Raw genomic sequence first — 15,006 nt, forward strand, 5'->3', positions numbered from 1 at the left:
TACTGTTACTACACTGGTGGGTGTGTGCTAGTCAGCAGTAAGGCAAGGGTAGTGTACTGTTACTACACCGGTGGTGTGTGCTAGACAGCTGTAAGGTAAGGGTAGTGTACTGTTATTTACTACACCGGTTGGATGTGTGCTAGACACAGTAAGGTAAGGGTAGTGTACTGTTACTACCACCGGTTGGTGTGTGCTAGACAGCGTAAGGCAAGGGTAGTGTACTGTTACTACACCACGGTGGTGATGTGCTAGGACACGCAGTAAGGCAAGGGTAGGGCTAGTGTACTGTTTACTACACGGTGGTGTGTTGCTAGACAGCAGTAAGGCTAGGTAGGTGTAGTTGTACATGTTACTACACCGGTGGTGTGTGCTACACAGCAGTAAGGCAAACAAGGGTAGTTGTACTGATACTACACCGGTGGTGTGTGCTAGACAGCAGTAAGGCAAGGGTAGTGTACTGTTACTACACCGGTGGGTGTGTGCAAGACAGCAGTAAGGTATAGGGGTAGTGTACTGATACTACTCTGGTGGTGTGTGCTAGACAGCAGTAAGGCAAGGGTAGTGTACTGTTACTCACCGGGTGGTGTGTGCTAGGACAGAGTAAGGCAAGGGTAGTGTACTGTTACTACACTGGTGCATGTGTGTGTAGACAGCAGTAAGGTAAGGGTAGTGTACTGTTACATACACCGGTGGTGTGTGCTAGACAGCAGTAAGTAACGTTAAAGGGTAGTGTACTCGTTACTACCACCGGTGGTGTGTGCTAGACAGCAGTAAGGCAAGAGTAGATGTACTGTTACTCTACACCGGTGAGTGTGTGCTAGACAGCAGTAAGGCAAGGGTACGTGTACTGTTACTACACGGTGGTGTGTGCTAGACAGCAGTAAGGCAAGGGGTAGTGTACTTGTTACTACACCGGTGGTGTGTGCTAGACAGCAGTAAGGCAAGGGTAGTTGTTAACTGTTACTACACTGGTGGTGTGTGCTAGACAGCAGTAAGGTAAGGGTAGTGTACTGTTACTACACCGGTGGTGTTCTTGGAAGTTGTGCTAGACAGCAGTAAGGCAAGGGTATCTAGTGTACTGTTACTACACCGGTGGTGTGTGATAGACAGCTGTCAGTAAGGTAAGGGTAGTGTACTGATACTACTCTGGTGGTGTGTGCTAGACTAGCAGTAGAGCAAGGGTAGTTTTTTTGTACTTGTTTACTACACCGGTGGTGTGTGCTCTAGACAGCAGTAAGGGTGGAAGGGTTAGTGTACTGTTACTTACACTGGTGGTGGGATAGTGCTAGACAGCAGTAAGGCCAAGGGTAGTGTACTGTTACTACACTGGTGGTGTGTGCTAGACAGCAGTAAGGCAAGGAGTATTACTTGTTTTAGTAGTTTGTAGTGTACTGTTACTACACACTGGGTGTGGTGTTGCTAGACAGCAGTAAGGCAAGGGTAGATGTACTGTTACTACACTGGTGGTGTGTGCTAGACAGCAGTAAGGCAAGGGTAGTGTACTGTTACTACACTGGTGGTGTGTGCTAGATGCTCGGACAGTCCGGAGTCAGGACTGGGAACTTCGCACACGTCACTACCCGACTCGGACGATGCGCCGCACACAGAGTACTACGACGGGGAGCTGCTACCTCCGCTCGGCACGTGCAGGGCGCTCTACCCCTTCGAAGGTGAGTGTAAGACTGCCCACGCATCTCAGGCTTAACTGTATCATTTCAGAAACTTAGATTTTGGTGTCTAAATCCCGTTGTGTTAAAAATACGATTATTTCTTAATACTAATGGTTTTTCGTTTATATTTAATATAAATTCGTCCATAATAAATTTTATATTAAATAAAATTTGAACATTTATTTGTAGTTCAGTAGTATTGAGGCACTTAAATCTGTTACTGAAGTGATACAGTTATTGGTTTCAGATGAGTTCTTAAAAATACATAGTTTTAATCTTTATTGCCTTATTAAAAACAGTTCCTCAATTTGCAGGCAGCTGCTAACATTTGTGCCCTATTGGGTTTGGTTCACTTTGTATAACTAATTTATAGTGGAATAAAACTGCTGACAAATAATTAAAATTCTCTCTTAACCCTTCCCACGCCGGAGATGGATGTATTAGAATTGTAGACTTTGACCAAAATGCCAAATACAGTTATATCCGATATTACAGATTATGTCTCTTGGAGAGCTTTTTAGTTCACAAAGGCCTTTGAAATGCCCAGTGCATGCTCCATGCTTATCACAGTTGCCAAGGAAGTATTTATAAACGACCTTCACTCTGCGGGGGGGGGGGGGAATTCTTTGTCTAACTCCGACGACTGCCTGCTCGTCAGTTCTGCGTCTCCTACAGAGCCAAAACCAAACATATCCGTGGCTTTTATTACTGCTTTCTCTGTTGTCACGAGCGTACGTCTACTACGTATCTCTGTATTATTCTTCATCGTGTGGTAGTGTTGTGATTAGTTTGAAATATTTATCTTGTTTTGTAGTAAAATATAATTAAACTTTTCAGTTTCAGTACAATCCCTGTTTTATACTTTTTTTGCTTTAACCTCTTATAATTTAGCTATCATAAAAATTAGCTTTAAACTTAAAGAAACATTTTTTTTACTTGTCTTGGCGTTATAGGAAAGTTAATGTATTTATTAGTGGCGTGTGAAGGGTTAAAATGCAGTAATTTCAATAAGAACTCTAAATTCTCAAAACATTAAAAAACCCAACCAGATTCAATAAGCGAATACAAACTTCTATTCAGATTAAAAAATAGAATTGAATTCTGAAGTTGCATAGTAAACTAAGCAAATCTTTTTAGTTTTAGTAATTTTTTGTAGAAACTCACCACAGTTGGGTTATATCACTGATTTGTACTCTGTTCGGTTGGCAGCGACCAGTGAAGGCAGTATCCCGATGAATGACGGAGAGGAGTTGCTGATCATCGAGCACGACCAAGGCGACGGATGGACCAGAGTGAGGCGACAGAATGACCTGGAGGAGGGCTTCGTTCCTACAAGCTACATCGAGTGTACTGTCATCTCCAATTGTTAATGTTAACCTACCCCTCGCTTAGGTGAGCACTCGCTTAACACGTCGTTACACGTCCTGTAGTAACTCACGCACATATTGTACAAAAGGCAAACAATAAAAATGTAATTGATTTTCAAAGTTTCTCTTGTTAGTTAATTGTCTTCAACACATATATGGGTTTTTACATGGAAATAAATTTTCTGAATGAAAAAAAATATATATTTCCTTCAACATTGCAATATATTTAGTTTCATATTGTACCGCAATTACAGGGCACGTTAGCAATTTGCCACTGACTTATTATTTTACCACTACAAAACACAAAAAATAATAATTAAAATAATAATTAAAAATATGAAAGGAAAACCGGAATTGAAAGTAAAAAAAAAATTGTATATACAAGGTGTTTGAAAAGTCTGGGTACGGCTTAACATTTTACAAACCATAGCAGATAACATCTATAAACTTTGCACAGTGTCATACGGCTATGTAAACTATTTTTTCCTTGCTATTACTATGACATGCCAACCATGGGGGGACGGCCCACAGAGGAAAACATGGAAATCTTAAATGAAAGCATGGGTCGAGTGAAAGAGCTCACTTAGTAGAGTTGAATGCCGCAAACCGCATCTCAAAAGGTTTATCCAATCAGAAGTGGCGGGTGGGGTCATAAATTAATAACACAATAAATAAAACTAAAATGAATTCGTCGCCTTTATGTTTATGAATGAATTAAGTTCTACCATTGTTCTTCGTTGTTGAAATAGTTAACTTACCACTTAATTTTTGAATTAAATGGTTTTTGTTATTTTTTATAAATACTAATCAGTGAAACCATTGGTTAGTAGAGTGAAACGCTGCCTACCGCATCAGAATACGACGATCCAGTCAGAAATGGCAGCGCATAATGTACTTCACAATGTGTACCTAAAACAACCCGCCATTTCTGATTGGATAAACCTTTTGAGATGCGGTTTGCGGCATTCAACTCTACTAAGTGAGCTCTTTCAAATGAGGTATCACTTGACCCATGCTTTCATTTAAGATTTCCATGTTTTCCTCTGTGGGCCGTCCCCCCATGGTTGGCATGTCATGGTAATAGCAAGGAAAAATAGTTTACATAGCCGTATGACAATGTGCAAAGTTTATAGATGTTATCTGCTATGGTTTGTAAAATATTAAGCCGTACCCAGACTTTTCAAACACCTTGTATAGGCCTTTTATTTCCCTCTCACTGTCTTAGGACAAGAAGCTGAGTAATTGCACTAAGCCTTAAAAGACATTTGTGCTGCATTTGGAGTGACAGGATATTCAGGATGGGTAAGGTTGAGGTTAGGAGCAGCCGCCTCCTGTTGAGATTTATGAGGAAGGATGTTGGGCATTAATCTCAGTTTATGTACCCTTGGAAGAAGGGAAAGCCAGCTCTGAACCAGCCTCTCCAGTTAAAACAGGCAGGGAGTGGCACACCCTTGTTGAGGCTAGCAAGAACCTCTGATACCCCACCAACTTCGATAGTCATCTTCCGCAGTAGACTGGACCTAACGAGCTACCCTTGCACCCCAGAATCTCGATGTTTGCAGTTAGTGATGTGCCGCTCTTGGACATCCATAAGGTTGCCCAGATTTAAGTGACACATGTGTTTTTGCTGTGCCCAGTGGTGGGTTCAACTGGTAGGTATAAACCAACCAGAAGTGAACCCTTCTGGGGGATACATGCCCATTATCAAAATACTCATACATGAAGTTAATGATCGATTTTCACAAGACCAAGAACTGAAGATGGTTTTACCTGATATTAGGTGGTGGCGGTAGGAATATAACATGGATGCTTCATCCATACTCCCCCCCCCCCCAAATGTATCTTTTTCGCATTTTGCCGCAGGGCCACATAATCGATTGTTAAGATGGCACAGGTTTTCTGTTGGCAATACATAGAAGTCTCTGTTGACGAATGTACATTTCTTAAAGAAATTGTAATAAAGATTTTGATTGATTGATTGATTGTTATAGGAACTTGTCTAAAATCTCAAATGTTTCACTTCAGAAATTTAAGATTTAGTGTCTAAATTATAATAAGTTGTTAATATAATATAGGATTATCTGTTAATAATAATAATTCATAATTAATGTTTAATTTTTATTTTTTTTTAGGGATTTAATTTCAACTCCAAACTTTTAAAAATTTGGGGAAGTGTCCTGAAAGAGCGGTAATCCGTGAAATGGTACTTTTCATGAATGTTTTATTGTTACAAACTTAGATTTATTACCAAGGTCCTCATCGTGAACATTGGTTCAGCTAATTTTTAAAAGTTAATGCATGTTTGTCCAACTTTGCTTTCTCATTATTCCAAAGTTGGTGATGAATTTCCATTGTTTTGTGGGAATATATATATATACATATAAGTTATAAATCGGATAGAAATCTAAAATAATACAAATATACATTTACTGGAGTATTGTTTTGTTTATTTGTACTTAAGACAAACTAACTTTAAAATTGTAGAAAGTCATAGCCCGAAAATGATCTTTTGGTAACTCCATGACTTAATAAAATTGATGTTTCTGAACAGGCAACATAAGTACACTGAGAGGTACCCAGATCAGAATGATAAGATTATTACAGTGTTCTGCCAGTATCTGAAAACTTTGAGAGTGACCCTCGTATAAGTTACAAGAACGTCTCTGAGTTCTGAGTGCAGACTAATGTTGTTCTCTCTGTGATTTCAGCTGATGGAAGTGAGAGGCGTGAGAGCCGGAGTTCGTGTACAGTCCCGCACAATCTGTCCTCTTGTACAGTCAGTCTCCCTTCGTCGTTGTTTATATTGACTTTATTACTACAAACAAGTATTTCTACATAGGTCATCGGGTGTGTGAGTGTGAACGTGTGAAAGTTTACTAAACCATGTTTAACAACAAGTTTTACTAGGAGGTTTTATCAGATGATTTATGGAAAACCACTATATTATTATTATTATTATTATTAACTTATTATTTATTAGGTTCATTCCTTGTTATTGTTTTTTCTTAGTGTCTTTATTATATTTTTATTGCTTACCATATTTTAAAATTTATTCGTTTAAATTATTGTCAACAAAATGCTTTTTAAATCGTACTAGCTGTAAAATTATACATTAATTTATGTATCTAATTCAGAATGCAAGTAATCCAGATGTTTGCACTATTTCTATGTTAAGTACAGTAGAACCCTGTCATAATTTTTATCTGCCAATAAGTCTCATGTACCAACACAACAACAGAAACTTTTGCGTCATCTCGTAAATTACTGTTTTCACAATTTAAAATGCTTTCTAGTGGTTGAAAACTATTCAGACAATGTGAGGATAAATGTGTTGACTTTCTTCTGAATTTCCTGACGCTTAAAACTGAGCGTGCAGCAATTCACGGCTGTCAGCAACTCAGCTCAAAACGAGTTGTCCACTTCACTCATGGACTAGAGCAGCATTGGTGTCACTGCCTCGCATCCAGTGTAGCCAACATTCTTAGTCGAAAACAGTGATTTACGAGATTAAATGTTACTAATTGAAAACGTTAAAAACGGTTTTACACTAGATGGCCTAATTTTAGTCAGCGAAGTGTAAAAATAGACTTTATAAACGGCAGATGTTACGAGAAAGTTTCATTATGTACAAAAAAATTATGATGATGTTTGAAATTCATGTGAGAGATTTAAAAATAATATTTTACCAGTTCTAAAAATTAGATTATTTAAGAATTGAAATTAATGTTGATATGGACTAAAATTACAAAATTAAAAGTGCAACGGAATCACAATGTAATAAACCTCAGAGTCCAACAAAATATGTATTTATCAGGAAAATTATGTTGGTTTGATGTTTTGTGGTTAAATGCGGCTGATATTTGTTACAAAGTCTCTGTGCTACTAACAAAAATATAATAAATAATTCATAATTTTCACTATTGATTGTTTTAAGGAGATAAAAAAGTTATGTTGGAGAATTCTATGTTGAAGGCATTGTATTGGGATTCCATTGTAATACATTTTTGTTCGTATCTGTAGAAGTTGTAATCTGTTACATACAGTTTTAGAACAAACTTAGTTGTAAGTGTGTGAAAGGTTAGATATGATAATATTTCCTAGTCAAGGTTAAGAAAATTTAAAGTACATTCCATGTAGACCCAAATAAAATCTTAGCACTAATTCTTTAACAGTGCTTTTTTTATTACAATATTTTTTAAATTTATTTAATAAATAACATTTATGTGTACTCACCTCCTGATATTTCAGTTATTTAATATATCATAATTTGTAAATATTTGTATGAACTATAATTTTATTATTTAAGATTTACTTTTATAACTATCGATGTGAATAGATATTTAGGCTATTACTATAAGGAGTAATTATATTTCCGTGTCCCTCGGATGTTCAGTGAGTCGAGTCAGATTTATACACTTGTGATAGTCCGAGACCCTGTAACCAGACTAACCTCCCCGTGCTGTATGTTTTGTAAATTTGTATAATCTCTGTAGATTTTGTTGGATGTAGTTTGTCGATTTCCCTTACTACTTGTGCTTTGAAATAATATTTTTGTACTTTTGACATAAAAAAAATGTGGACTTCTGAAAGAAGATAATGTTTGACGTTGTGTTTAGAGTATTTACATTCCTTCCTAACCTATCTTTTGTATCGCTGTTAATTTAAAAGTTCCTGTGGCTTGATGGAATTACAAATTTTTTCTTGTTTTCTTAGTAGAATTTTATCAAACAAAATTAAGAAGATCGGTACAGTACGAAGTGGACGGTACTGACAGAAAATAAAAGTCTGCGATATCTGAACCTGTGCTGTACCTCCCGGACCACCTGAGGTTGATTTCAACCATTACAGTCAATTTCTTGTATTTTATTAAAGATACCAGCTTTTGCGTGGATGAGAGAATCAACTGGCAAAAGAAAATTAATGAAATAAAATTCAATCTTTCAACCATGTTCCACATTGGACTATATAGCGAACATCTTGTGCAAGCAGCTGCAGAACAGCTGATTTGTACTAAGTGACAAAAGGTTAAAATTGTAACTAACGTTTCTTGTAAAGCAGGTAGTTATTTTTATATTTCTAGAAATGTTCGAATATAGTTTCTAAACATTGCAGTACCATTATCTCACTGCTTCCCCATTTTTACATCCATAAAAAGAATTAAAGTATCCCATAAACAAAAAATTCCCATAACACTCTGCAGACGAACTTCCGATAGAGCAGAAGAAATTTGTAGTTGTAGCAAACATGGCAATTTCCAATTTATTGAAACATTTATTTATAATCAAAGTTCATGATAACCTGTTGGTAGATAATAAGAGTAAGGATATACTGTGATTAAGTTAGAGTGCATTTTATTAGTAATAAAATTATTATATACCTGTTTTTTTTTATATAAAAAATATATTCTGAAACCCATTTTTTATCACTTTTTTAGGTAAAAATAAAAGGTAAAATATTATATATGACTTGTAGTTCTTAAAAAAATTAACGTTTTCTGAAACTGTAAATTCTTTTCAAATTACGTGGTATGTTTGACTCTTTGTGTTCTGGATCAGTCTCTAAAGTGACAAATTATATTTTTGAGTCATATATTGCTAAAAACCAATATTTTATTTTGATAATTATATAAGATTCAGATAATTTTTTATATTCTGGAATTTGTGTAAAATTTCATTAAAATGTTGAAAATATTTGAAATGAATGTTCTTTACCAAATATTTTTATGAATTTTTAAAAATCAAATAAAAGTTTTGGGTTGAGAAATTTTCTGTTTCTGAATGTTTCTTATTCTCTTGAGATGGTTGACTGTTAATAATTTGAATCCTGATAAATTGTGTGTTACAAGAGCTTGTCAATAATTAATTTATACTATCAAGAATTTCGTCTATTGAGATTGAGGAAGAAACAATAGCTAGAACAAGAAGTACAAATAAAGAATAAAATTGTTCTTATCTGAATTTTAAAACGGTTCTCTGTGTAGAATTATGTAAGGTGACAATTGACGGTAGCTTCAGAGTTGTACTGTACCATCGTAGTCAGTGGGAGCAGGATTTGGTCAAACGCATTTTCAAGTTTCATTGAGACATTAAAAAAGTGTTTTTGGGTATAACTAAAATGTAATATAAATTTTTAGATTTTGTCTCATTTAATGTTTGTTTTTGGCAATGGAAGGATTTTGAAGGAAACGCTATTTTTCCGGACACTTGCCTTCGTTAAGTGATACAAGAAATCAGTAACACTACAATTCGAGATCTGCAATCTGTTTTAGTTTTCTGCAACAATCATTGTAATGAGGCATCGGTTTCAATTACGATTCCAGAATCGCTTGATTTGGTATTTATTCATACATATAATCTGCTCCCTAGCTTTTCTTACCAGAATCTGCATTTTATTTTGTATTGTTATTTTATAATTTGTGAAAATTATAATAAAAGTAAATTAGACCTAATTTTATTTTATTTTATAAAAGTATTTTTGAATTACCAATACAATGTTAAATAAAATCCTTTAAACGCTTGATTATTTTCTCATAAATATATAATCAGTTAGTGTTTACCACCACAGTTTAGAATTTCCGACTCTGTGTTTAAATCCATTTTAATTATTTTAATAAATAATAGCAGCAATATGACAATGAACTTGCCACAACTTAAGTTGCATATTGTCCCATTGAGTTGACTAAAAAAAACACAAGAAAATTCTTTTTAGTTTCAGAATTTATGGTGATCAGTCACCATTTTGTCAAGTGATCAGTTCGTAACTGAGGCCTCTACTACACAAATTCTACGACGGTGAGTTTTGTGTTGGGCAGATCTGCCGTGTTGCGCTGTGCAATTTTATCTCTGTGGATAGGTGAACTTATTTGAGTGCTTTGAGACAAATTAAATTCACAGGAATCACTCTTAATATTACAAAACCTGATGCCCAAAAGACTTTTTTAAAATTATTATTTTGATCTTGGACAAGTTGTGTGTTTATTTTCAAATAACGTCAATAAAACAAAGAATCATAATAAGCTTGTAATAAAAATGTAGGGAACAAAATCTTTGGTATTCCACCAAACTTATTTTTTTAACTAACCTTAAAATAGTAAGAAGTACTAATAATGAGTCAGCTCTCTTCTTTTAAAATGTCTGCAAAAAAAGATTTGACTTTTAGAAACACAGTTAAAAAGATAAGCTATATTTTATATTTACCCTCTGAGACCCAGGAAACGGTTTAGTGTACGAGAAAATCATTTCTGCAGTAAAATCCTCACCCGTTGTCTAGAGGGTTGAGAGCCGACTGTATTGGCGGCCATCTTGGTTGTAGCCCAAAAAGAACAATGTTAAAGCTTATGCAATTTTACGACTTCATTTTTAGTCGTTGCATTTGGGAGAGGCTCATTTTAAAGATATAATTCATTCGCAACAAAGGTTTTTTAATCATTTTATTGGTTATTTAGAACAAAATTCAAACTTTTTTGTACATCAAACAAAAAGTGTTTAGATGCGTATTAATTATATTTTAAATCTGAGATCTTCCGTAACGCTACAGTCTAAAATAAGTGCGTAAACGTGCGTGAGGTTCAACATTGGTCGTTCCACTACAGCCGGCTCTTGGAGTGTGAACACAGTTTAAATGTAACCGAGTTAGCGTAGGATTAGTCCAGCTCAACTACGTATGTGACTATTTATAGCTTATGTTGTGTATATAAGTGCCACATGTACAGCTTGTGATGTCGTTTCTCTAGCCTCAATACGAATGTGAACAATGCATGAAATCGAGAAAACTATATTTTTTAGGTGTATTTCGATATTGAAAATAGGAATTAGTCAAATAGATTTTTTAAATCGACTTTGAAACACAATTGTAATTTTATTTCTCATAGGTAAACTATTTAAAAAAATTTCTTTTTCAAAATTTGTCATATTGTTTTGTAAAACTTTGCCTGTTTATTATTTTATTAATAATTTTTAATTAAGTCCTTGTAGAATTGTTTTGTAATTTTCAATGTTTTCTGTTAATATTAACTTTGTTTATAGATGTTCCATTAAGTGTTTCTAATTTTATGGAAGATTTACAAAACTTATCTATATTTTAAATATGTCTTTTAAACTTTGTTCTAACAGAGAAAACTTAACAATTTGAATCTGTTTTGACCTTATTGTTACATAGTCACTCAGCTGATATTGTTAGATTTAACTCGGATACTGGTACTGTCCAAAGGGCCAAATCTGATTGTGAACAAACTATTTGCTCTATCTGTCTGTCTGTGTGGTTGTGTACATATGGCTGTATATACGAAACGTGCCAATTCTGCGATCACTGCGCTAACAATAGTTTTTATTTAGGCTTTGTTTTAAAAATTATGAATGCTTTTTACCTTTTTATTACTGTATAACAATTTTTTTTTAGATTTCATAATTGTAGTGTCTAAAATATTACTTTTTTAAATTAACGTCATGGTCAGATTTATTATACCGTCCAAAAAAATTTTGTTCGGATTTATCCTTTTTTAATAAAAATAATTAAGTCCTAACTTTTATTGCCAAAATTTTGAGTCAGTTTTTAATTGGTCAAGGAAAGTAGTTTTAAAATATTCACATTTTGTTTAATGAATCGTTTTACAAACGTTATTTACGTACAAACGTATTTAAAGGGCGTTAGTGCAGTGACGCTAGCTATTGTTATTTTAGGTTAAGTCTGACTACAATTTTTACTCTGGCGTAACGAGTTTCGGTGTAAGGTTCGATTGTAATATACAGCGCCACTTTATTGTTCCATAGCTGAGTCCTGTATATTTTCTGTTAATATGTATAACTTACGATCAAGTATTTGTGTTCGCTGTCGTGGTTGTTGACTCAAGACTGAATGTTAAGAACAATCGGACGGCGAGTTGGGCGGACGGTGGGCGTTTGCGGCGCCATATGTGCGTTAACATAAGTAATACTGTTGTATAATTAGCTTTATATGTCCGTATGTGACGGCTGTGCAAACGTCCGGCCCCTGTACGATGGTGTTATTGCAATATAGAGTAATTACTAGCTTTAAGCCTACGTATGCTTGTATATACCTGTTCCTACCTGTTGGAACACACTAGGAGCTCATTTCAAATATAACATTTTTATTGATGTTTGTCTTTTATTACTGCCCCTTGGTGTAAACATCGGCAGAATGTCCGTTTTCGTCTATGCTTGGATACATTGGAATAAAAGTTGATTTTCTGATGTAGACAGTGATGGGACTGATGCGAATCTCGAAATGTTCTTTTTTTATTTTAAAAGTTGTATTAAAATAATTTATTTAAAATTTACTAATATATTAGAAACAATAATTAAGCAATGAAATGAAAATATTTTACAATTACAGTAAATTTCTGCTTATCTGAGTCCTGATTAACCGAATCAGTTAGGACCTAGGACCGGAGGGGTTAACCGAGACCTCTGAAGATAAAAAATGTTTTTTTTATAGACCAAGCAGTAGTAGTACAATAATAAGATGATGCGTGTGACTAGCAGATATATCGATCTGTGATGCATGTACTCTGGCTGTCGTTTGGTTGAGCGGTGAATTCTTAAAAAACGCATTCGTTAAAAGTAAGTGTTCTGTGGTTTAGTAGTAGTAACATTCTCGCCCGGCAAGTGAGAGATTCAGCGGAGCAAGTATTATTTGTGATTCAATGTTTAATGTTTATTAAAATTATATATAAAGTAAAGTAAAGTAAAATTATATATATACAGAGTGTTCCAAAGGTTTATAGATTTTTAAAAGTATTTTCAAACTCTACTCAATATTAATAATAGGTTTTATAAATATTCTGTGAAAATTAAAGCTCCCTAACAATTGTAGAAACAAAATGGTGACATTGAAAAGTGTACCATTTTGCTTTCTGTACAAATTAATTTCTTTAATTACCTGATTTGATTACTGCAGTTTTGAACAGCTCTTTAATAACGTTCATTGCTGAAAACAAATGTTTCATTGAAGAATATTGGTTGTGCTATAAAAACATAACCTAACCTCCTCCATTACAGTTTTACTGATATTGAAGTTCGAGAAATGGCTTTTATTGTTGAACGAAGAGTGAAGTGTTGTGCGCGGGTTATTGTTTCTGGCAACATTACAGAAGCAATTACACAATTTCAGGTTGCCTACCCAGAGTTGAATCCTACCCACCTAGCAATCCAACAAGTTTATATTCGTAGCTTCAGTAATGATGAGGAATTAAAACAATCAATTAAAGAGGAACTTTTCCGGATACTGCAGAATTTCTTTGTAAGAGCTCACGATTAATTTTTTAAGCGCTGTTATCAGTGTGTCGCTGTGGATGGATTACAGTCCGAATAATTTTTGACTGTAATTGTACATTTTTAATAGGCTATGTTCTAATTTTCTGATTGAAATGCTTTATTTCGCTAGAATATGACAATAAATAATTTTACAAAACCAAAAATACAGTTTTTTTCAATAGTTAAAATTGCTGAAGTAGTTTTACAGTAGAAGGCTGTGAGAGTTCTTAAATCATCTCCCATCATATAAATATTATAGTCGATTCAGTTTTGCATAATGAAAGACTTGACTATCTAAAGTTAATTTGTCTTTAGCTGGCTCCGGACTTTGACTTGAAAAGAGAATAGACTTTGAATTCAATTGGTGATTGTGTGGCAGAAATAAAGTTCAGTGACATGTAGAGAATGCTATCGTGGTAAGTCTTTTGTTAATATTTGTAATCCATTTTGATCTTCCTGAATTAAATATAAGTTAATGATATTTCTTATTATTGGCTGTTAAAATGTTTAATACTTTTTTGTAATTGTCTTATTTTAAAGTAGACGTATTACAATGATATTCAAATTACTGAGTAACAGATGAAAGAGTGGTCATACAGATCACACAACCAAATAACATTTCAAATGGCTAGAGATTTTAGTATTGGATGCAGCATTTAGTGAGCTTTTCAGACTACATTAGGGTTACTATAGCTTTCTAACCTTTGTCAAATATTCAACCATGTATCATATTCCTTAAGAGAATTAGACTATCCCATACTGTTGTAAGTATGGGGGGTATATTTAGACAAAATATTTAGTTCCTTTTTTGAAATTTGTTTTAGACGATAGAAAGATTGTGAAGGAAACATGATTTTTCCACACATTTGCCATCGTTTAGTCACATGATTTTTTTGGTATCATTAATTTGATGCAATAAATCTTGCCAAGGCTAGTCCAACAATGAAAAGAAAAAAGTTCACATAATTTGTTAAATTTAACTAATTTCAGAACTAGATGAAATGGCAGGAGTCAATAAGTTAGAACTAATTAAAATAAAATAAAATCCTTGAATAAATGATTTAAATATAAAAATACTCCTATTACATTGTTTTATGCTTCTAACAAATTTTATGTGTAGTACTGTTTATGATTATGATGTTCTTTTACATTTTTGTAGCACACCGTTGGTGATTTTTTTGTAATTTGAATGATCTGTAAAATCATTATCGTTTTTTTATATTCGTTGAGATTGAGTGATCTTTAAAATGCTCATTATGTAAGCATTATGTTCAGTGATAAGCATTACCAAGCAACTTGCAATTGAAGCTTCAGTGTATTGACATCTTTTCACAATACAAGGGTTGAGTTGATGGTGCTGAGGGAGAGATACAGTGGTGGGGGGGGGGGTAAGATGACACACCATATACAGGGTGAGTCAGACCACCCATCTGAAATGTGTAGCGGCTGAACCAAGAAACTTAATTTGAACAAAAACCCCTTATTTAAACCCCAAAGAATTCAGGAAAATACTTTTAAACCTAAAAAATACCCCAATATGTCGCTTTTGTGAAGGGAGGGATAGGGTTTATTTTTAAAAGATTTTCAAGTGTAAAAATGCTTAATCCATACCTCATTTTAAAGTTCTCTATTCACTGATTACATTGGGAAAAAATTTAATTTATTTCGCTTCCTATATACAGGGTGGTCTAAGATGTC

The 15,006-nt window shown here is 34.2% G+C and overlaps 1 protein-coding gene across 4 annotated transcripts in view; it reads left to right on the forward strand.

Annotated features, from left to right (window-relative positions):
* LOC124360877 (formin-binding protein 1-like) overlaps positions 1-12,150 on the forward strand; it is a 215,737-nt gene extending 203,587 nt beyond the window's left edge. For 3 of the 4 annotated variants that reach the window (XM_046814848.1, XM_046814850.1, XM_046814852.1), the window contains 3 exons: positions 1,531-1,670; positions 2,880-3,062; positions 5,746-12,150. In XM_046814848.1, coding sequence (XP_046670804.1) covers positions 1,531-1,670; positions 2,880-3,040 — 301 coding nt within the window. In that variant the 3' untranslated portion in view covers positions 3,041-3,062; positions 5,746-12,150. The remainder of the gene's footprint in view (positions 1-1,530; positions 1,671-2,879; positions 3,063-5,745) is intronic. The other variant, XM_046814849.1, reaches the window with a different exon arrangement.
* Positions 12,151-15,006: the final 2,856 nt, after the last annotated feature.

The sequence above is a fragment of the Homalodisca vitripennis genome, chromosome 4, assembly GCF_021130785.1.
Source record: "Homalodisca vitripennis isolate AUS2020 chromosome 4, UT_GWSS_2.1, whole genome shotgun sequence".
Classification (NCBI taxonomy): Eukaryota; Metazoa; Arthropoda; class Insecta; order Hemiptera; family Cicadellidae; genus Homalodisca; species Homalodisca vitripennis.